The following is a 23,210-nucleotide window of genomic DNA, read 5'->3' on the forward strand; positions in this document are numbered from 1 at the left end:
CTGCCTGTGACCTATTGGAGAGATAGTTATGGGAGGGTTCTGTAAGGGCAGGTGAAAGTGACCTGCAGTGGGGCAGGTGAGAATGATCTGTCGAGGTGTATGACCTGTAGAGGGGTGTAGGGGTGTGACCTGTAGGTGTGTGTGTATTGTGGGTGTTGGTGTGAGCTGTAGAGGGATTGATGAGTGACCTGTAGGGTTATAGGGGTGTGATCTACAGGTGCATGTGACTTGTAGGGAAGTACATGTGGTGACTTATAAGGGTGTAGTCGAGGGTGATGTGTTGGGTTGTAGGGGTAATGGTTGAGGTGTAGGTATGGCCTGTAGTGAGAGTGACCTGTTGGGATGTAAGTGTGTGACCTACAGGGGGTTGGTGAGCTAGGGTTAGAGGGGTGTGATCTACAGGTGCATGTAACTTGTAGAGAGGTGCAAGTACATGTGGTGACCACAAGGCCACTAGGGGTGTAGGTGAGGGTGACCTGGTGGAGTGTCGGCATGTGACCTGTAGGGAGGTAGAGGAGGATGACCTTTTTGGGTATTGATGACGGTCACCTACTATCTTTCAGCTTCGGTGTCACTTACAATGGAAATGTCAGGTCCTCTCCACCTTCTCCTGAACATCACCCCGCCCCACACACAAGCACGAGATGCTAGACATCCTCAGCCGGTGACCCAGCGGAGCTTCCAGAAGGTTCTGGATCACACATCCGCAGTGTCTCGGGACTCCCGGAGCTGGTGCATTGGTTTATAACCTGGCTTATCACCGGACCCGGCTGCCGGCTTTACTTTCGTTTCAGTGGAAGTGAAAGCTTTGGTGTGGGTGTGTCGGATCTGATCAGCCCCGCCCGCCCGGAGGCGGTGCTCCGTCGTTGGGGGGAGTCGGTCAGCGGCGGGAGGGACAGAGACAGTGAGAGCCGAAGCGGCACGGTCATCCCTCCTGATCCCGCACAGGGCAGTGTCCCCGCCTGATCCGCAGACGGCACGATCATCCCTCCTGATCCCGCACAGGGTACAGTCCCCCTCCTGATCCCGCACAGGGTACAGTCCCCCGCCTGATCCCGCACAGGGTACAGTCCCCCGCCTGATCCCGCACAGGGCAGTGTCCCCCGCCTGATCCCGCACAGGGTACTGTCCTCCTCCTGATCCCGCACAGGGTACAGTCCCCCGCCTGATCCCGCACAGGGTACAGTCCCCCTCCTGATCCCGCACAGGGTACAGTCCCCCTCCTGATCCCGCACAGGGTACAGTCCCCCGCCTGATCCCGCACAGGGCAGTGTCCCCCGCCTGATCCCGCAGACGGCACGGTCCATCGCTGGATCCCACAGACGGTGGCCCGGTTCCCCTGACCCGAACAAGTTGGTTCCGACTGAGTGACAGGAATCGATCCCGGGTTCCGAGGCCAAATCTACACCAACCGCCGCAATGCTCCGCAACGTCTGTCTGGCCACTTTGCTGCTGATGGCAGGTGAGTTCATTGCTCCGGTGAAAGGCGGGATGGGAGTGAGTGAGTGAGTGAGTGTGTGTGTGTGTGTGTGTGTGTGTGTGTGTGTGTGTGTGTGTGTGTGTGTGTGTGTGTGTGTGTGTGTGTGTGAGAGAGAGAGAGAGAGCGAGAGAGAGAGAGAGTGTGCGTGTGTGTGTGTCTGTGTGTGTGTGTGTGTGAGAGAGAGAGAGAGCGAGAGAGAGAGAGTGCGTGTGTGTGTGTGTGTGTGTGTGAATTGGTGCAGTTGAGTGGTGTGGCTGAGTGTGTTTTGGTTAGTTGGCATGGGTGAATGAGTGTGAATGTGTTTTGGCAGTGAAGGCATGTGTGCAGTGTGGTAAGTGATTGTGAGTGTGAGGGTGTAGACAGTTACCGGGTGTGCGTCAATGTGTGGTGAGGATGTGGTGTACGTACATGTGTGCAGCCTAAGCACATATCACTGAGTGTGTGGGCACATGTGCACTGAGGGTGGGGCAGAAACGAAGACTTGAATTTCCCTTCACTATAGCAATTGCAATGACAGTGAGGGTTAAATTGAGGGATTGCCAAAGGTCACATCGAACAAAGGTGGGTGGGGAATTATGTGATCTGCCTAAACAAGGAAGATGAACTGGATCATGAAACAGCTGAGAGGGGAAGAGTGAGATTTAGGTAATACTTATGTAGATATGTGATACATACATCCACAGATGTGTAGGGATGTTATCAACAGACAAGAGGGTAAATATTGACCATCTGTTTCTCAAGACAACCATTAAAGAAAAAAACACCACTGATCTACCTACCTACATGGTCACATATTCCTCGACCCCTCTAATTGCCAGAAATTTATGGCTGAAACTTAAAACAGTGTTGAATAGGTTCTTGATGGTAAGGGTCTCAATGGTTATGGGGAGAAGGCAAGAGAATGGGGTTAAGAGGGAAAATAAATCAGCATGGCAGAGCAGACTCATTGAGCAGAATGGCCTAGTACTGTTCCTATGGACTGAGTCACCCCAGTCTGCCAGGGTATAGCATGCCAAAGGTTCACCATTATGGATGGAGTCACCCCAGTCCCCCAGGGTAGAAGATTCCAAAGGTTCACCATTATGGACTGGGTCACCGCAGTCCACCAGGGTAGAGGATTCTAGAGGTTCACCATTATGGACTGAGTCACCCCAGTCCGCCAGGGTATAGCATGCCAAAGGTTCACCATTATGGACTGAGTCACCCCAGTCCGCCAGGGTATAGCATGCCAAAGGTTCACCATTATGGACTGGGTCACCGCAGACCGCCAGGGTAGAGGATTCCAAAGGTTCACCATTATGGACTGAATCACCCCAGTCTGCCAGGGAAGAGGATTCCAAAGCTTCACCATTATGGACTGGGTCACCCCAGTCCGCCAGGGAAGAGGATTCCAAAGGTTCACCATTATGGACTGAATCACCCCAGTCTGCCAGGGAAGAGGATTCCAAAGCTTCACCATTATGGACTGGGTCACCCCAGTCCGCCAGGATAGAGGATTCCAAAGGTTCACCATTATGGACTGAATCACCCCAGTCCGCCAGGGTAGAGAATGCCAAAGCTTCACCATTATGGACTGAATCACCCCAGTCTGCCAGGGAAGAGGATTCCAAAGCTTCACCATTATGGACTGGGTCACCCCAGTCCGCCAGGATAGAGGATTCGAAAGGTTCACCATTATGGACTGAATCACCCCAGTCTGCCAGGGTAGAGAATGCCAAAGCTTCACCATTATGGACTGAGTCACCCCAGTCTGCCAGGGTAGAGACTTCCGAAGGTTCACCATTATAGACTGAGTCACCCCAGTCCACCAGGGTGGAGGATTCCAAACGTTCACCATTATGGACTGAGTCACCGCAGTCCCCCAGGGTAGAGAATGCTAAATGTTCACCACCCTCTTGAGATAAGGACGAGTTTCTTCACTCAGTGGTAAACACCCACCCTGTTCTGTAAGAGTTTTGTGAATTTCCATTTGACCTCCGTTCATTCCTTCAGCCTCTCGAGATTAGAGGCCCTCTTCATTCTACAAGCCCACCAGCCCCTCTGTGCTGCCTGTATGGCAAGATCATCCTTGTTTGGGTGAGGGTAGCAGAATTGTTTATGGTTCTTCATGAAATTATCTACATGTCAATGTCAAGCACAAGTGCTCTGTATGCACAGGTGCTCTGAAAATCTTGTTCACAGTAGCATCACATGCACATGGGATCAGGTAAGTATAATTCAAATGAAAAACAGGTTATACATTTTTACAAGAGGAAAACACAAATAGAACAAAGACAAACTCACACTTTGCAGTGCAAAGTGGTCATAGTGCTGCTAAACTGCGGTGCGCCAGTTGGTTTTACAATCAAATGGTTGGAAGGAAGTAGTCATTCTTGATCCTAGTGGTGTGGCCCGTCAGGCTTCATTACTTCCTGCTGGATGATAGCCGCATAACGATGGCATAGCTGGGATACTGCGAATCTTTGTTAGTTTGGAATTGGCTTATTAATTTTGTCTTGCACTGCTTTTCAAACAGATCAAATTACACAGTGCATTGAAATAGAACAAGGTAAAACAATAACAGAGCACAAAATAAAACTAACAGCTACAGAGAAAGTGCAGTGCAGATTGTGTGGTCAAGAGTCCATCTTATCATCAGTCCTTGGGGGAGGACAACAAAACTGTATATGATTCTCCATGGAAAGTCTACAACCACAGAAGTTCCTGCAGGATTGGAGGTGTGTCCTCCAGTCCTGCAAGTATCAAAACATTTGCATTCCACCAAGTCCTCGGTTTTCCTTCACTTTCTACATTAGGGACTATTCTCTCAGCCGCCAAGATCCCAAATTCAGCATTCCTTGCCAAAACCTTTACAAATCTTTTAAGTTATTCCTTAAAATCCATCCTTCTGTTTTAGCCTTCAGTCTCTTGTCCTGTTGTCAAGTTTTGTTTTTAAGTTCCTGTGGGCAGCACCTTGGAGATGTAGCACTAGCTAAATGTGTGTTATGTAGTATAATCACACTATTTGGAACGACCTGGGTGAGAAGTCTGCTTTGTTTTCAGAGTCTGATGAGCAGGTTGCTCTTAGCTGAATAGTTCTGTTTCGATAACGGTTTCAATCTGACTGCAACACTTAACCATTCGTGTGGTTGCATCTGTTCTGTTTCTGTAAACCTGTTAGCAGTTTGTGGAATGAAATTCCGCTCGCAGGATTGCAGCACAGAAGTTGGAAGCAGATCTGAGAGGGGCCTCTGCTGTCTTTTGACAGAGGCCTGAGGCCACCTGTGTTCTCGTCATTTTAAACTTTTTGTGAATTATTTCTCTTTGTTTTAATTGGTCTATAACACAGTTTTGGTTTTTAAGGTCTGTTATGACTCTGTGTAGTCTGAATTTCAGTCCTTGTGCATACCCCTTTGCTGGCTTTTTTTGTGTTTTTCCCTCATTTTTGATTTCATTTGGTAAATCAACCTTTGCCTTAATTTAGAAATTTCTATTTATCTGCATTGCATTAGAAATGAAATTCAGATGAATAGAAAGCAAACATTTAAGGCCCGAACCGAAGCTTGACATGACATCATGAAACCGGAAAGAGTGCAAAGAAGATTTATGTGAATATATTGCCAGGACTCAAAGGTTATCAGGAGAGGGTGGGCTGGCTAATTTTTTTATTCATTTGCATGTTAGAAACTGAGGGGTGACTTTATAGAGGTGTATAAATCATGAGGGGCATAGATAGGGTGAATACACACAGTCTTTTTTTCCCAGAGAAAGACAATCAAAAACTAAAGAGCATAGGTTTAAGGAGAGAGGGGAAATATTTAAAAGGGCCCAGAGGCAACTTTTTTCACCAGGAGGGTGGTGGATATTTGAGACTAGCCCGCAAAGGAAGTGGTTGGGGCATGTAAAATAACAACATTTTAAAGTTACATAGACAGGTACATTGATAGGAAAGGCTTAGAGCAACATGAACTCAACACAAGCAAGTGCAATGTTGAGACTTTGTAAAGCACTGGTGAGCCTCACTTGTGAGCAGGTTTGTGCCCCTTAGGATGTGCTGAAACTGGAGAGGGTTCACGAAAATGTTTCCAGGATTAAACAGCTTGGCATGTGAAGTGTGTTTGATGGCTCTGGGCCTGTATCCACTGGAATTCGGAAGAATGAGGGGTGACCTCATTGAAAGCTATCGAAAGGTGAAAGGCCTTGATAGAGTAGATGTGGAGGGGATGTTTCCAATGGTGGGAGAGTCTAGGACCAGAGGTTACAGCCTCAGAACAGAGGGGCTACCTTTTTGAACAGAGGTGAGGAGGAATTTCTTTAGCCAGAGAGTGGTGAATCTTTTGAATTCTTTGTCACAGGCAGTTGTGGAGGCCAAGTCTTTATGTATATTTAAGGCAGAGGCTGGTAGATTCTGGTCAGGGGATAAAGGGATATGGGGAGAGAGTAGGAGACTGGGGCTGAGAGGAAAAATGGATCAGCCATAATGAAGTGGTGGAGCAGACTCAATGGGCCAGATGGCCTAATTCAGCTTCTATGTCCGATAAATGAGAGTAGTTTTAATGGGCTAAGTGATCAGTTTCTGTTCTATATATCTATAACAGTAAGCAAGCAAACCCATAGACAGGGTTAACATATAGAAGGATGTATAAAAGCATAAAATAAGGAACTCTGCATCTAAATGCGTGCCTAATCTGAAACTCAGTCAATGACTCACTGATCAATAGGGATAAATGGCTATATTTGGATAGCCACCTACAGAAACCTGGTTACAATGTGATCAAAGTGGGGATGTTAATCTTCAGGGATATTTAAATTTTAGTCCAGAAGGTAAAGGTGGTGGTGAAAGTCCATAGGGAGGTGAAATAGGTACAAGTTACAAAAGGGGATTTCAGCTCAGAAGAAGAAGAGAAGCGAGAGGCTGCAGATGCTGGAATCTGGAGCAACAAGCTATCTACTGGAGGAAGTGAGCAGGTCACGCAGCATCAGTGGGGTGAATGTGAGGCAGGAAGTGTGACCACGACCATGCAGATTGAAATCTGGCACTCATTTGGGTGGAGGTATGAAGTAAACCAGAAAGTAGTTAAGTGATGACTTCAAACTACAACCACGCTTCTAGGAAAAAGTATAAATTTAAAAAAATGGGGAGTTGTACAAAGATTGGCACCTTAATCATGAGTGAGTTTCATTTTCATGTAGACCGGAATGGTAGCCAAGAGAACACATTCATAGCGTGCATTTGGGAGAGATTCCTAGAGCACTATGTTATGGAGCCAACTTATGGACCAGGCAATTTTGGATCTAGTGATGTATAACAAAGCAAATTTAATAAATGAACTCACAGTTAAGGGTCCCCTAGTAATGGGGATTATGACATGATAGATTTAGCATTTGATTTCACAATGAGAAATTTAGGTCTAAAATGTCTGTGTTAAACATAAGTAGGAAGAATGACAAAGGAATGGTGATGGAGCATGCTGAAATAGACAATGGGTAGTAGACAAGTAGAGATAGTTACAAAGGTCAATGGAAGTAATTCATAACTCCCAATAAAACTCTGTCCCAATGAGATGGAAAGATTCTAAGAGGGATCGGGAAGGCTTCAATGTTGGGGATGAAGATGGAGTAGACCAACTGTGGTATTAAACCTGTAAGTTAGTGAAGAGCCCACAGATTGTGCTGGATTTGGAACCTAGCAAGGGAAGACTGAAAAAGTAGTCAAGAAGGTGAAAGTAAACTAAAAATATATATAAATTGATGATAAATTCTTTCTTTTCTGGTACATAGAGAGGAGATCACAGTGAACCTTTGGGAAATAGTTTTGAGGAAGAAGGAATGGTTGAGGGCATATATCTTGTATTAGTCCTTTACATTGATGATATTATGAACATCCCATTAATACTGAACTATTCCAGTTGGAAGTAAATGTCATTACCAACACTAGAGAACGAGTATTAGGCAGACCAGTGGAGTTAAAGGCTGATGAGTCTCTTGGACCTGATGGTTTACATCTTAGTGGCTGTAGAGTTGGTGGAGACAGTGGTTATAACCTTGCAAACATTTTCAAATAGTACATTATTGGAGAAGCCATTTGGCCCACAACATTATGCTGATTTTAATGCCACTTTATACCAGATGTCCTACTCCTGTATATCATTCATATCCTTCCATTCTCTTCATGTTCATCTTCTATCTAAAAGCCTCTTCAAATGCACCAAACTGCCTGCTTCCACTATTACTCCTGGTAACACATAACAGGCACCTATCGCTCTCTACCTTTAAAAAAAACTTGTCCTTCAAATCACCTTTAAACTTCTCCCCTCTAACCTTGAGAGCATGTTACTGTTGTGTCTGAAGTATAAGACTTAATTGGACAACTCCTTATTTTTAAATAGTGACCCCTAGTTCTAAAACAGAAAACGCTAAATTGTCAGCCGGTCAAGCAGCATCTATGGATAGAGAAATGGTTAACATTTCAGATCCAGGACCCCATATCAATTCTGATGTAGCGTCTCACAGATGTAGCCTAACCTGCTGATTGTTTCCAGCATTATCATCTTTTATATCTGATTTCCAGAATTCGTGTTTCTTTTTTATTTCGACTTGCTGATGGGATAGTGTAACACAGTGGTCGCCGACCAGTCAATCTTTGAGACTTTTCCAGAAGATCCCGGAAAAAAAAGAAAAATAAATACACAAATACTGTTGTAATGTGAGCATTGTAAAAATAAGTAATACTAATTAGGATAATGGTAATATAGCAATACTCCCGCTACAGAAAGCTGTTTGTAAAGAGAGATTGTTTCCGGGTTGCAGAGTTTTAGTTCCGTTCTTTCTGCCCAGTGTGCATGTGTGTATAGCCTCTCCACCATGCACCATGGTTTCAGCGTAGCTTGTGCTGCGTCAAAGTGACTAATTGGGTTAGATAAGAGTACAGACTGTCGCAAACATCAATATACGGCACTCGCTTGTGATATCCTGCAAGGTAGCTAGCTAGCATGGCGGAGGCTCCACGAAAGAAGGCGTAAACACCTTCAAATTCCATCCAGAATGGGAAGAGGAAATTCTATTTACCTTGGTGAAAGACAAGTGTGTATGTATATTGTCCCGCCAAACACAAGCACTGACTAAAAGAGGGAATCTGGAGCGGCACCACAACATCAACCACCAGAAATTTAAAGACACCTACCCCCCAAAGAGTGCAATCCGTGCCAGGAAAGTTGAGGAGCTGAAATCGGGGTTGAAGGCCCAGCAATTGTTTTTCACAAAACATGCTGCTCAAAATAAGGCTGCCATTGAAGCATCATTTCGTGTAAGTCACCTTTTGGTTAAACACAAAAAGCTTTTTACAGATGGCAATTTACTCAAGGAAGCAATGGCCATTACCGCAGAGACTGTTTTTAATGACTTTAAAAACAAAAACGACATCACAACCGCAATACATAATATACCTCTTGGCCCTGCAACAGTGACAAGGAGGGTAGAGTCACTGTCAAAGGACGTGGGTCGACAAGTGTTAAAGGACTTGTCACTCTGTGAATATTTTTCACTACAGTTCGATGAATCCCTGGATGTAATGCAAACAGCTCAGCTTGTTGTATTTGTCAGAATGGCTTTCCAGGATTTTACAACAAAGGAGGAATTCCTCACTATTGCACTTAAAGGAGAGAACAAGAGGTGAGGATATTTACAATGAATTTAAAAAATATGTCCGTGAACATGACATCCTCATTCATAAACTGGTGGCAATTACTACTGATGGGGCCCCAGCAATGCGCGGTGTGCGCATTGGTTCCATAGCACTGTGCCGTAATGACCCTGATTTTCCCGACTTCCTGGATTATCACTCTGTGATTCATCAGCAGGCCTTGGCTGGGAAGGTTGTGGACTTTTTCTCATGTAATGACACTGGTGGTCAAACTGATAAACTTTATTCGAGCAAAGGCACTTCAGCGCCGCTTATTCAAGGCACTATTGGATGAGCTCAATGCCGCTTACGGAGACATAATTCTTCATGCTGATGTTCGGTGGTTGAGTCGCGGCAAAGTGCTGCAATGATTTGTTGACTTGCTGCCTGAGATAAAGGTTTTTCTGTTGACAAGAAACGAGGAGCACGAGGAACTGTCAGATGATGCGTGGCTACTAGATTTAGGGTTTCTGATAGACCTAACGGCTAAATTAAACATACTTAGCAACGAGCTCATGGGAAAAGACCAACACCTGCCCCACATGATAAGCACAGTAAATGCGTTTAAGGCCAAGCTCGGTGTTTGGATTTCAAATTTAAAGAACGGGAGGCTGAAACACTTTCCCAACTTGGAAAAAATGTTACAGGCCATCAAGGAAAAAAATGCTTTTCACCCTGAGCAGTACTGTGCTTCCCTAGACAAACTGGTAATAGAGTTGGATTGCCGTTTTGGGGAGTTAAACGTCATGAAAGATATTGCTGCACTTATTTCAAACCCATTTCTGCCGATCGATATAGAACAGATTGCAGCCAAATTTCAGCAAGTATTTGGTGTGCCAAGTGATATAAAAATGGAAATAATTGATTTGCAAAATGATATCTAGCTTAAAGCAAGATCAAGGGATGGTGACTTTTGGGGGCTTGTCAGCAGGGAGAAGTTTCCTCATCTCAGCACATGTACAGTAAAAGTCAGTGCCTACTTCGGGTCAACTTATCTATGTGAAATTGCATTTTCACAGATGGAAATTATTAAATGTAAGTACAGGAGCTGTCTTACTGACAGACACTTCACAGACTGTTTCAGACTGGCTGTCTGTAGTTATGAGCCAAATTTCAGGGAACTAGCAGAAAGTATTCAGCCCCAGTCATCAAACTTATGTGCAACAGTCAATTTTTAATCATTTATTTTTCGTATTGAAATAAAATTAAATAATGAAACGTAGAATTAAAGGTATGAAGTATTGTAATATTCTTAAAGAAAGACAGCTATGGCCTTTTTGATATACTGGTTACAGTGTTTTCTTGGTTGAATTAATTTGAAAGTTTGACTAAAGCATTTTATGTAATTCAAATACATACATATGTACATACATACAATAGTACAGCACAGTACAGGCCCTTCGGCCCACAGTGTTGTGCCGACCCTTAAACCCTGCCTCCCATATAACCCCCCACCTTAAATCCCTCCATATACCTGTCTAGTAGTCTCTTAAACTTCACTAGTGTATCTGCCTCCACCACTGACTCAGACGGTGCATGCCACACACCAACCACTCTCTGAGTAAAAAACCTTCCTCTAATATCCCCCTTGAACTTCCCACCCCTTCCTTAAAGCCATGTCCTCTTGTGTTGAGCAGTGGTGCCCTGGGGAAGAGGCGCTGGCTGTCCACTCTATCTATTCCTCTTAATATCTTGTACACCTCTATCATGTCTCCTCTCATCCTCCTTCTCTCCAAAGAGTAAAGCCTTAGCTCCCTTAATCTCTGATCATAATGCATACTTTCTAAACCAGGCAGCATCCTGGTAAATCTCCTCTGTACCCTTTCCAATGCTTCCACATCCTTCCTATAGTGAGGGACCAGAACTGGACACAGTACTCCAAGTGTGTGTGGCCTAACCAGAGTTTTATAGAGCTGCATCATTACCTCGCGACTCTTAAACCCTATCCCTCGACTTATGAAGGCTAACACCCCATAAGCTTTCTTAACTACCCTATCTACCTGTGAGACAACTTTCAGGGATCCGTGGACATGTACCCTGAGATCCCTCTGCTCCTCCACACTTCCAAGTATCTTACCATTTACTCTGCCGTGGAGTTTGTCCTTCCAAAGTGTACCACCTCACACTTCTCCGAGTTGAACTCCATCTGCCACTTCTCAGCCCACTTCTGCATCCTATCAATGCCTCTCTGCAATCTTCGACAATCCTCTACACTATCTACAACACCGCCATCCTTTGTGTCGTCTGCAAACTTGCCAACCCACCCTTCTACCCCCACATCCAGGTTGTTAATAAAAATCACGAAAAGTAGAGGTCCCAGAACCGATCCTTGTGGGACACCACTAGTCACAATCCTCCAATCCGAATGTACTCCCTCCGCCACGGCGTTTTGCTTTCTGCAGTCCAATTAGCCCAAATAAAAGGCCTCAAGTTGGAAGTACAATATGAACTGTTTTTTCTCTAAACGATTTAGTAGGTAGATCTTGCCTTTCACTAGGGCCGAGTTAGGGGATCTTGGGCTTAAAAAGGTTGGTGACCACTAGTGTAACAGTTACTTGTGTAATCTTCAGAATGTTTTGTGATGAGTTAAACGTAGATTACTTGAGAAAAGAATGCTTCAGTTATTAACTCTAGTAGTCTAAGCTTGAACCTCTGATCTCCCAGTTCATGCAGTGTTAAACATTAAGCTATCTCAAGACAGGAAAGTTCTGATCCTTGCTGTATACTTAGTGGATCTCTGTCCTAAAATCTGAAATGGACTTTTCCCTTTAGTGACTCTTAATGGAGTTCTTCATTCTTTATAAACCAATAAATCTGTAACTACTTTGCATTTGTAAAGTACCTTATCATTGATTTACATATTGTAAATCATTTCACTTTGATGTTTGGTGTTGGGCAGTTATTTTAGATGGCATCTACTGTACAGCATAAGATTCTCCCCATTGAAGGGTCTCAGCCTGAAACTTTGACTCTTTATTCCTCTCCATAGATGCTGCCTGACTGACTGAGTTCTTGCAGCATTTTGTGTCTGTTACATAGGATTCTCCCTGCTGTTTCTAAGGCATCGTCACCAAGAGGGGCTATCTAGTTATCCACCATATTGCTGATTGTGGGAACTACCCATACGCAAGTTCTCCTTTGTGTTTTCTACCAAAAAGTACTTTAAATGTCACATTGGTTGTGGAGCACTTTCGGATGATGTTGTGAAAATCTAAGCCTTTCATCCCTACTCTGTCTCCTTCTGAGGTGAAGATAAATGAGATATTAGACTAATGGCCAATCAGGTTATTCAAGTAAAGGCACCATTTAAAAAACAATGGAGATCTGTCCCAGGTGATCTCTGCCTAAATAATTAGAGAGTTTTGCCCTAATGTCCATTGACTTCAACTTTATTAGACTTCTTTTAGATTCTTTTTCATTTATTCAGATTAATTTATCAAAACATACAATGAATTGCATCGTTTGCATTACCAACCAGCATAACTTAAAGGATGTCCTGGGGGCAGCCCACAGGTGGCGCCACACATTCCGGCACCATCATAACATGCGCACAATGTTCAGCAAGACAACAAGCAAAGAAAGCCCTTTCCCACCCCCATCCAGTCACACACACACAGCAGGCCGCTTCTTGGCCTGGACTCACAGGCACTGGGCCTCCAACCTCCAGGTACCCTGACCCAGGCGCTTTGATGTTTGGACCTCGAGCTCCAGATTCGCTGATTTCAGCCTTCGACCTTTGGGCTTTAACCTCCACCTCCAGACTTCGCTGACCTCTGGATAATGACCCCAGGACTTGCTGATCATGGGGCTTTGAACTGTGAGCTCTGCCAGACTCTTCATCAAGTGCTGCCTTGGTATTGGGACACCCCCTCCCACCTCTCCTCCATGTTTGGACCAAAGTTGTGATGAGGTTGGAGTGAGTGGTGCCAGGAAATAGTCCTGTGATTAGCCTATTGTTAAATAGGTGGGATGCTGGGCGGTGGGGCTCGTTGGGCCTGAAGGGCTTGTTCTGTACTGTACATGCATACGAGAGTAAAACCCAAATTCTGCATCGATGAGCAGGTTATTGACAACAATTTTGATGACAACTGCTGATTGAGAGCAAACAGATTGGGCAGGAATTAGTCAGTTTGGCTCTGTCTTGCTTTTTATGAGCAGAACATTCCTGAGCGATTTTCCACCTTGCTGTGTACATGCCAGTCTTAGGACTGCACTATGACAGTTGACTAGAGGTCCCCAGCACTGCGGCTGGGACGTGTCTGGTCCCATGGCCTTTTCTGTACCCAGAACTCTCATGCAGACTGATTTCGATGCTGGTGAGATCTCAGGAGGAACCAACATTCTGGCACATCTTCTAGTCATGGCTGTGAGTACTTTGGCCTTGTCTGGAGCATGGACATGCTGGGCCATCATTGTTAGGGTGACACCCGTGTGCAGCAGATTGCCGCTGCCTCACAGTTCTCATGATTGGATTCAATCCTGCCTTCTAGGGTTCTCGTTGTGGAGTTTGCACATTCTCCCTATGCCCTGGTGGGTTTTCCTCGGGTATTCCAGTTTCTTCCCACCATATGAGGAGGGAACAGAAGACGATGGACTTTTCTCTCTGAACTTTAGTGGAGAGAACACACTTGTTTGTATAAATAAACATCTGTGCTCAACCATGATTAATGCTTACCTAATGGAAAGCCTCCCTCAAGCGGACCACAAACTTGTCATAGGGTTTGGAGGCTTGCATACCTCCATGACCTGGAGAGCTATGTTGGCTGGAGTCAGGGCCTTATGCTTTGGCTCTTGATAGGATCACCCGTGCCAAACAGGTCAAAGGGTAGAGGCCAGACTAGGAGTGGTCCACCAGTCCCCCAGAGCTAACAACCCTGACTAATAAAATAAAATTGTTATGGAAACAACAGTGAAGAATCCTTCTATATCTGTGAGCAGTTATCTGTGTTTGGACAGAGATGGAGGTCATTTATTGCTGCCCTAAGCATTAGCGGCATAATGGGCAGTTAAAAAAAAAAGCAAAAGCCTACTTTTACTGTGGATACACTATCTCTTAGGAAAATGATTGTGTGTGTGCGGGCTCGTGTGTGTGTGTGTTTGCATCATGTGTGCATGTGAGTATACGTAACATAATGGATACTTTTATTACTTTCATATTTAAATATCAATGCATGAAACAGACCAAGTGCTTGTAAGGAGGACTAGCGGTGGATGTGGTGAGCTGTCTGCTTCAGTGCTATATGAATCCTTGACTCTATCACCATCCTCTATTCTGGGTCAAGGACCCTTACTCTAAACCCTTACTTTAAACTTCCCTCTGGGTTCATCCAGGTAACCTTGTTCTCTGTTTCGTGTGCACACATTGGCCCGTGTTTGAGCTGATCTGGGTTGGTCTGGTCTTGGCAAAGGACATCCACCCAGGGAGGGGTTAATACCAGCTCGGAGAGAGCTGCTGTACTTCTGACATGAGCAGAGTTGATTCTGGAAAAACCCAGAAGTGACTATTCCGTTCAGTGGTGTAACTTGTCTGAGATCTGTCAGTGTGAGTTTAATCTGCCTGAAGGTCTGTCCTCAAAGCTTCAAGGGGAATGGGAAGGGAGAGCAGGAATGTGCTCTGGAGAAGTAGGATCAGCTGTGGTCAGACTGAATGGTACAGCAGCTACAAATGGCAGAGTGGTTTGCCCCAACTATATCTATAAACACGAATGTTAAGCCCCTTTAGTCCAAACAACATGGGGACAATGGAAACATTGAGTTAAACTTTATCTGCCCCAGCTGTGCCTGGCTATCATTAACTGCACTTCAAGGAAATCCTGAAACACAGCAAAAATGTTGGCAGTAGTCACTTAGTGTGGGGAAGCGGTCTTCAGTCACCGCATTGAGCTAGTTGTAGGAAAAGCTTTTTGATTACTCTCAGAACTCACTGCTCTTTAACCAGAGTCCTGAAAATATATCCCTCAACTCTTTTCCAATCTCCACGTGAAAGCTCCGGTTGAATCTGCCTCCCCCTCAAACCCACATCTCCCCTGTTTCTGTTGCCCAATTATTTGCCAATTAATCAGTGATCACTGCCACTGGGATCGGTTTCTTCTTAATTGCATTTATCATTTGGAGCATCCTGTAAATTCTGCCCCTACCTCTCTCCACATCAGGATATACTGGCCTACTCCTCCCAGTCTCTCCCTCACTCTGAAGCCTTCACAACTGGGACTGTCCACTCTCTTGCTTTGTGCTATCTCCACAGATGTAGAACACTAAACAGTGCAGCACAGGGACAGGCCCTTCAGCCCAACATATCTGTGCCAGCCACTGTGCCAATGTAAACTAATCTCGTTTGCCTGAAGTGCATGTCCCTGTCCAAATGCCACTTAAAGATGACTATTGTAATTGCTACAAGCATGTTCCAGGCACCTAGTGTCTGTGTGTGGAAAAACTTGGTCCAATAATCTCCTTTAAACATTCCACCTTTCACCTTAAACCTCTCTCCTCTAGTGATTGTCATTTCCACCCTGGGATAAAGACTTCCTATCCATTCTAGGCAATGTGCTGCTGATCCTTCTCTGCAGCTTCTGACAAGCCTCTGCATGTGACAACTACAACTGCACACAATACTCTGACCAAAGTTTTATATGTGACTTCTCGACTTCACTATGACAAGAATGCAGCATGCCTTCTTTATCACCCTGTCTACTTGTGTCACCATACTCAGAGAACTATGGACTTGCAACCCAATATCTCTCTGTACATCAATGCTCTTAAGGTTCTTCTCGATTTCAACATACCCTATAGTATCAGCCATTGTCACCCTGATCTCACAATCACCCACATCCTTCTCCTTGCTGAATACAGATGCAAAGTACTCATTTAGTATCTCACCCACTTCTTCTGGCTCCAAGCACAAATTTCCTCCTTGGTACCTGAGTGATTCTGCCCTGTCCCTGGCTACCCACTTGTTGTTGATATATGATAAAATGCTTTGGGGTTCTCTTTATACTACTTGCCAAGGTCATTTAATGATCCCTCTGAGTCCTCCTGTTCAAGTATTTTTCTGCTTCCTTTATGGCCCTCAAAGGTTCTGTATGATTTTAGTTTCCTAAACCTTATGTACACTCTGTGGCCAATTTATTAGGTACACCTGCTTGTTAATGCAAATATCTCATCAATTCAATGCATAAAAGCATACAGACATGGTCAAGAGATTCAGTTGTTTTTCAGACCAGACATCAGAATGGAGAAGAAATGTGATCTAAATGACTTTGACCATGGAATGATTGTTGGTGCCAGACAGTGTGGTTTGAGTATTTCAGAAACTGCTGATCTCCTGGGAGTTTTACATGCAACAGTTTACAGAGTTTAGAGTTTACAGAGAATGGTGCGAAAAACAAAAAAAGCCTTAGTGAGCGGCATTTCTGTGGGCAAAGGCACCTTGATAATGAGAGAGGTCAGAGGAAAGTGTTCCGACTGGTTCAAGCTGACAGAAAATAACCATGCATTACAACAGTGGTGTGCAGAAGAGCTTCTCTGAATGCATGACACAACAAACCTACATCATAAGACCACGAACATACAGGGGGTGCCTAATAAAATGGCCACTGACTATATGCTCCCTTTTAGTTTTGACTATATTTGCATCATCTCATATCATCCAGGATTCTCAGACCTTGGCATCCTTGACTTTCTTGCTCACAGTAAATTTGCTGATCCAGTTTCCTACATTATCATTCAAATCTTTATACCGAACAACAATAGGCCCGGTACCGATTCCTGGGGCACATCACAAGTCATAGTCAGAGAGGTAACCATTTACTACCACTCTCTGGCTTCTCCCGCAAAGCCAATGTCAATGTCAAATCAGGATGCTGCCTCATCCTGAATGCCATGGAACTGAGCCTTTTTGACCAACCAGTTGGCCCTTAAACTTGTCACATGTGGACTGCCCAATAAGAGCTGTTCCCAGTGTATTCTCCCCAACTCCTGTTAATACTATTGCAATTAGCCTTTCCTTGCCCCCACAATCTACCTTGTTATGACCTGCACCTTTTTGTCTGCCTACATTGCACTTCCTCTATAACTGTAACAATTTATTTTGCATTCTGTTATTGCTTCTGTTTGTACTACCTCAGTGCACTTTATAATGAAATGATCTGTATAAATGGCATGCAAAACAAAATTTTTCACTGTACCTCTGTGCATGTGACAATAATAAATCAATTTACCAATTTACCTTTCCCCAATTTAATGCTTGCCCCAAGGTCCAATCTTACCTTTATCCATAACTATCTGAAAACTTGTTGAGTTTTCCCAGTTCAATGGTTTGTTTTGGTTTATTTTGCAGAATTATGTATTATTTCAACTGAAGGCAACGTAACAGAAACATTACTCAATGCCACTGGATCAAAACATGGTTCAGGAGAACCTGCATTCTTCAATCTCACCGCATCTCCATCAGTAGCCACCTTGGAGCTCTTCAGAAAAGGGGTGAAAAGCATCTCAACATCCACGGCTGTCACTGTGAGCACCGAACCTAGCTCCTCTCTCTCAGAGTACTCTACAGATTCCGTTGCCAACCCTTCTACTGGATCCTCAGCGGTCACAGGCAGCCCCTCAAAATCTACTCCACTCCTAACAAACACATCTGGCAGACAACCAACAAATGCTACAAGTACCTCCCAGGCATATTCCAGTTTAACAGAATTTTCAAGTACCGGTACAGTAGAGTTGGATTCTAGATCCAGCAATGAACCAGCAGCCACTGATAGAACATCAGTGACAGAAAATACTACTCCATGGACAGTTATCGCTTCAGTCCAGTCAACAAAGTCAGATTCAAGAACTTCAGACTCAACTGGATCAACGGATACCAGTACATCAGAACCAAGGACAGATGTCACCAATGTATTGCAATCAACCAAAGGCAGTACAACAGCATTGCATTCAACCTCAACTAGTCATCCAACTCTACCACTCACCTCATCAGAGATAACCAGTGTATCACAGTCAACTTCGGCTTCAACACAGTTAACCAGCGTCAGTATGCCACTAACCGTCATAACTACGGCCCAGTCAACAAGCACAAGTGTTGAACCGTCACCCACTGCTGAGAAGCAGTCAACCAAAGCCACACAATCACCAAGTGCAACTTCCACAGTGAGCCAAACAGAACCCAGCACAACTGCTTCCACACAAACCACGGCTGCCACTATTGGAAAGACAATAATAACAACAACAGCTTCAGTTACGACATCTACGTCTTCTCCATCTACCACAGCACCACATCTTTCACACTGGCCCAGTTCAGTGATCCCAGACACAACACCAAAACCCAACACCCTCTCAACCCAGCAGACCCACAGGGAAATTCAGCAAAGAGCTGCAAGTCTAAGCACAGGTGAGTGAGTAGATAACATCCTTCCTTGTTTGCTCTTCTGTGAAACCCACTGTTCCTCCCTTCCACACAGAATGAAGTGGATTCCTGACAGGGGCTGTTCCAACTTCAACAGTTCTCACAATTATTTTGCATAAGTGACCATCTCCAGAGATTCATTCCCATCAAATGATCTCAGACCTGAGTTCACAAATGGAAATAGGCAGAATATTTAGCATTACCTCCCTTCCAGTGTTTTTGCCACATACTTTCACTCCTTTTCTTAGCACTTAGTCTTCATTGTGGCTTTGAAAACAGAAATATTTGAAGCTAATGAATGATGGAGATGAACATGGAATGGGGCTGACTGGCCTGCTCTACAAGGAGCTAGCACAGGTCCTGATGGGCTGAACATCCACCTTCTTGCTGCATCTCCTCTCTCCCTCATCTGATTATTCAGCTGCACCTTAAACTAACCTCCACCCACACTCTCCTCACCTGGATGAAGGGATTATCCAGAATTCCTGACTGACTTGTCTTATAGACAGCTCATAAAATTGCACCAGGAAATGTAAACATTTATAATGTAGAACAGTACAGTACAGTAGCCCACAATGTTGTGCCAAACTAGTTAAACTAGTAATTAAATGCTTAACTAAACCGATCCCTTCTGTCTATAGAATATTCATATTCCATTCTCTGCATATTCCTGTGCCTCTAAGAACCACCTGATGTTTCTATCATAGTCGCCTCCATCACCCCCTGGCAGCGCATTGCAGGCATCCACCACTCTCTGTACAAAAAAACTTGCCATGCACATCTCCTTTGAACTTACCCCCCCCCCACCCCACACTCATCTTCAATGCATGTCCTCTAGTGTTAGCCATTTCAACAATGGGAAGAAGATACCTGCTGCCTATCTATGCCTCTTGTAGTTGTATAAACTTCTGTCAAGTCATAGTCATAGTCATACTTTATTGATCCCGGGGGAAATTAGTTTTCGTTACAGTTGCACCATAAATAATAAATAGTAATAGAACCATAAATAGTCAAATAGCAATATGTAAATTATGCCAGTAAATTATGAAATAAGTCCAGGACCAGCCTATTGGCTCAGGGTGTCTGACCTTCCAAGGGAGGAGTTGTAAAGTTTGATGGCCACAGGCAGGAATGACTTCCTATGACGCTCTGTGTTGCATCTCGGTGGAATGAGTCTCTGGCTGAATGTACTCCTGTGCCCACCCAGTACATTATGTAGTGGATGGGAGACATTGACCAAGATGGCATGCAACTTGGACAGCATCCTCTTTTCAGACACCACCGTGAGAGAGTCCAATTCCATCCCCACAACATCACTGGCCTTTCGAATAAGTTTGTTGATTCTGTTGGTGTCTGCTACACTCAGCCTGCTGCCCCAGCACACAACAGCAAACATGATAGCACTGGCCACCACAGAGTCTAAGGGGTCTTCCCTTAGACTCCAGTGCTCTGGAGAAAACAACTCAAGATAGTCCAATCTCTTCCTGTAATAGAGGCAACATCTTGCTAAATCTCTAACTGTCCTTTCAATCCCTTCTGGGTCCAAAAGCTCTCTCACAAGACCTGCATTCTGGTCAACATTATCGTAACAAATCTTCCCTTGCATCTGCTGCTGTGCCCCAGTTTCTCTTCCCAAAGTGGCTGCTAGAGGTATCATACTTACAACCTACTTATACACCGTAATATTGGCAATGAATGCCAGGGTTTTCTACTTTGAAGTTGTGTACATCTGAACAATTGCAGTCTGTTTCGGGCATCTTCTGGGGAGGCAGGCGTTAAACGTTTTGACAGCTTTTCTCTTTTTGTTCTGCCTTGTGGTCTTCTGTCTCCAGGAAGCGTAGTGGCTATCTCAGTTGTGGTTATCATGGTGGTGTTGGTGCTGATCGGGGGAGTCATGTACCTTAAAGCAAGGTAAGAGCCACAACAATACTGTAAACCATCTTACAATTATAGAGGTATTAACAGTTAGTAATCTTCTTTTGCTAAAGTTCCCATCACATCAGTTAGATCATGGTACACAGTAATTTCCTGGAGAGGCTGGAATTCAGATTGCATATGTCTTCAAATTGGGTGGCAGAGTGGAGATAAGTCTCCAAAGAACTGTAAGGTGCTCCATCCCTCCACTAGCCTGTAGGTCACCCTTGGGCAAGGTGTAGCACCTGTTTAGCCCCCTGATCAGGGTCACGTGAAGCCATGGGAGTAGATGGTGGATGGTTATATGAGCAGCTGGTGCATATCACAAGTCCTGGTTATGTGGCCGCTGACACCTGGCAGACAATCTCTGGGGTACTGATAATGGCTTGGATCGCCTGTCTTGTAAAGACACTGCCCAGAAGAAGGCAATGACAAACTACCTCTGTAGAAAACTTTGCCAAGAGTAATCATAGTCATGAAACCATGACTGCCTATGTCATACATCATGGTACATAATGGTGATGATGTTAATGTCTTTAAATTCATGGAAATTGAAAAATGTTTCCTATGGCATATGGGCTGGTAGTCTGACAATCTTGTCAATATTGATGTAAAAAGAAAAAAGAACCACTATGGTTTGTACAAAATTCATTATACTGAATCATGATTCTAAGACGGCGGTAAAATTCCTGATCTTCTGGCTCAACAACATCTTGTTCATTATTTGTAGGAATTCTTCGTATGGACGGTTGTTGGATGACCAGGAAAATGGCAGCTGGGAGAATTACAATAATCCACTGTATGATGATTCTTAATAAATTAGGCATGAGACACAGACTGCTCAGTCAGAGGGAGAGGGCTTGTTCACCCTGCACTATCAGCTGAAGATGAATGAAATGTGATTTCATGGCCAAGTATCATCAGACTAATTCTGATTCTTTCCGTTTGGTCACTCTGGTTTCAATTTCCTTCCCTTCCCCATAACACTCGCCCATCCCAATACTCCCTCCCAACCCCTATCTTCATTCCCCACCATCCCAAACCTCACTCCTACTTCCCCCTTTCCAACCCTCACTTCTATCATCTTTCCACTTAGTTCAGCAGATGATTCCATCAGAACCCAGAATCTGTCTTGGAGATCAGCCAATGAATGGACAAACAGCTAGGTGTAGACTGAATATTCTGAGCTTGGGGCAAGGTTACTTCTATAGCAATTCAATTCTTCCAAATCTGTCTTAACTCCATTAAAATTGGCATATGTGTATGAGTGGCTTGCTAAAGCTGTTGTGGAGGATTTGGGAAGGCTGGTTGGGAAATAAGTCTGTGATTGATTGCACAGCTCAGATGACTTGTGCTTTGCTATGACGCTAATTTATGTAGTCAGCTGAGACATTACCTAGAGATTGTTATCAGTGGTCAAATACCAAGCAATTGAATCACAGAAGAAGAATGTATTTTACAGTAGATGAAACAAAGGTTGAAACGGTAGAGATAATGCTTCTGCATAAAACAATAAAATATACACCAGCTTTAGTGAAGTTACAATAGGAGAGTTGCATCAATGAAGATTACCCCCAAAGTTACCTGGCCCCAAACTCAGAATATCCTGTCAGCACTTAGATGGCAGGAAAAACTGGTTAAATTATTTATATTTTACGGAGTTTTATATGAAACTGATGTTGTTCTAAACCATTGATCATATATTGGATTTCATGGGAAGAATTTTTGATTATTCAGTGATTAGGTCAGTTTTGAAAAAGGAGAAAATCAGTGGTACAGCACAGAAGGAGTCCCTTCAGCCCACCATGTCCCTGCTGACTATCAAGTCCCCATCTATACTAATCCTGATTACTACTACTTGGACCAAAGCTCTCCCTGCATTCGCTGACAAGCGCTCGTCCAGATGCTTCTTAAATGAGGGTAACTTCCAGCCAGAAGATTGAGGTAGGAAGGGTGGAAAGTTGAGAGAATGTGGATTTACTGCAGATGCTGGTATCTGGAGCAACAAACGAGATGTTGGAGGACCTCTGTGGGTCAGGTAGCATCTGTGGAGGAACAAGGACAGTCGACGTTCTGAATTGAGATTCTTCAGGTGGGCAGACTTATCTCAGAATGTGTGAATGCTCAAAATCATGCAAAATTTGGAACCAATGAGTGTGTGTAATTCGTGGAGTATTCTTTGCACTGGGTACAGATGTAAAGCCAATTTTTGTTGGATTCTATTTCGCTTGTAAACATCCGTCCCTTGAGGTGGCAACATAATGATAACTGTTTGAATGTAGCTTTCTCTCTTCTGAAAACAGTCCCGTGGCCCTTCTTAAGAGAGACAAGTCAGTGATGTCAGACAATAAACTATGTGTCATGAGTTGAAGTGAAGTCTATGGCTGATTTTAACATAGTTTATTACTTTATGACACATAATAAACAGAGTTAATTATTCTACATTCTTTGAGTCCATCATTGGGAAATTGCTCACTAAATTCAGAATTGTAAATTAACCGTTTTTACTGAACCTGACCTAGTCTGACTTCAGACCGGTGGTGGTGCTGGTCTGAGTGTGCCAGGGTGGGAGGTAGTTTTTGTTCTGAGTGGGTACATCCTGTGAATTTGCAGTTAATGAGGTGATGCGTTTAGAGACTGAAGACTGGAGGAGCAAAAGCTGCTAGAGGAACTCAGCAGGTCAAGCAACGTCAATGAAGGGGAATGGACAGCTGAAGTTTCTTTTCCTCCAGCTTTATTTCAAACCGGTAAGT

The 23,210-nt window shown here is 44.2% G+C and overlaps 1 protein-coding gene across 1 annotated transcript; it reads left to right on the plus strand.

The window, feature by feature from the left end:
• The first annotated feature begins 866 nt into the window (after positions 1–866).
• On the plus strand, positions 867–22,896 carry LOC140196768 (uncharacterized). Its single transcript, XM_072256517.1, has 4 exons — positions 867–1,462; positions 17,476–18,528; positions 20,376–20,454; positions 21,188–22,896. The coding sequence occupies exons 1-4, from the start codon at positions 1,420–1,422 to the stop codon at positions 21,270–21,272; spliced, it is 1,260 nt and encodes a 419-aa protein (XP_072112618.1). The 5' UTR covers positions 867–1,419; the 3' UTR covers positions 21,273–22,896.
• Positions 22,897–23,210: the final 314 nt, after the last annotated feature.

Source organism: Mobula birostris, chromosome 4, assembly GCF_030028105.1.
Source record: "Mobula birostris isolate sMobBir1 chromosome 4, sMobBir1.hap1, whole genome shotgun sequence".
Lineage (NCBI taxonomy): Eukaryota > Metazoa > Chordata > Chondrichthyes > Myliobatiformes > Myliobatidae > Mobula > Mobula birostris.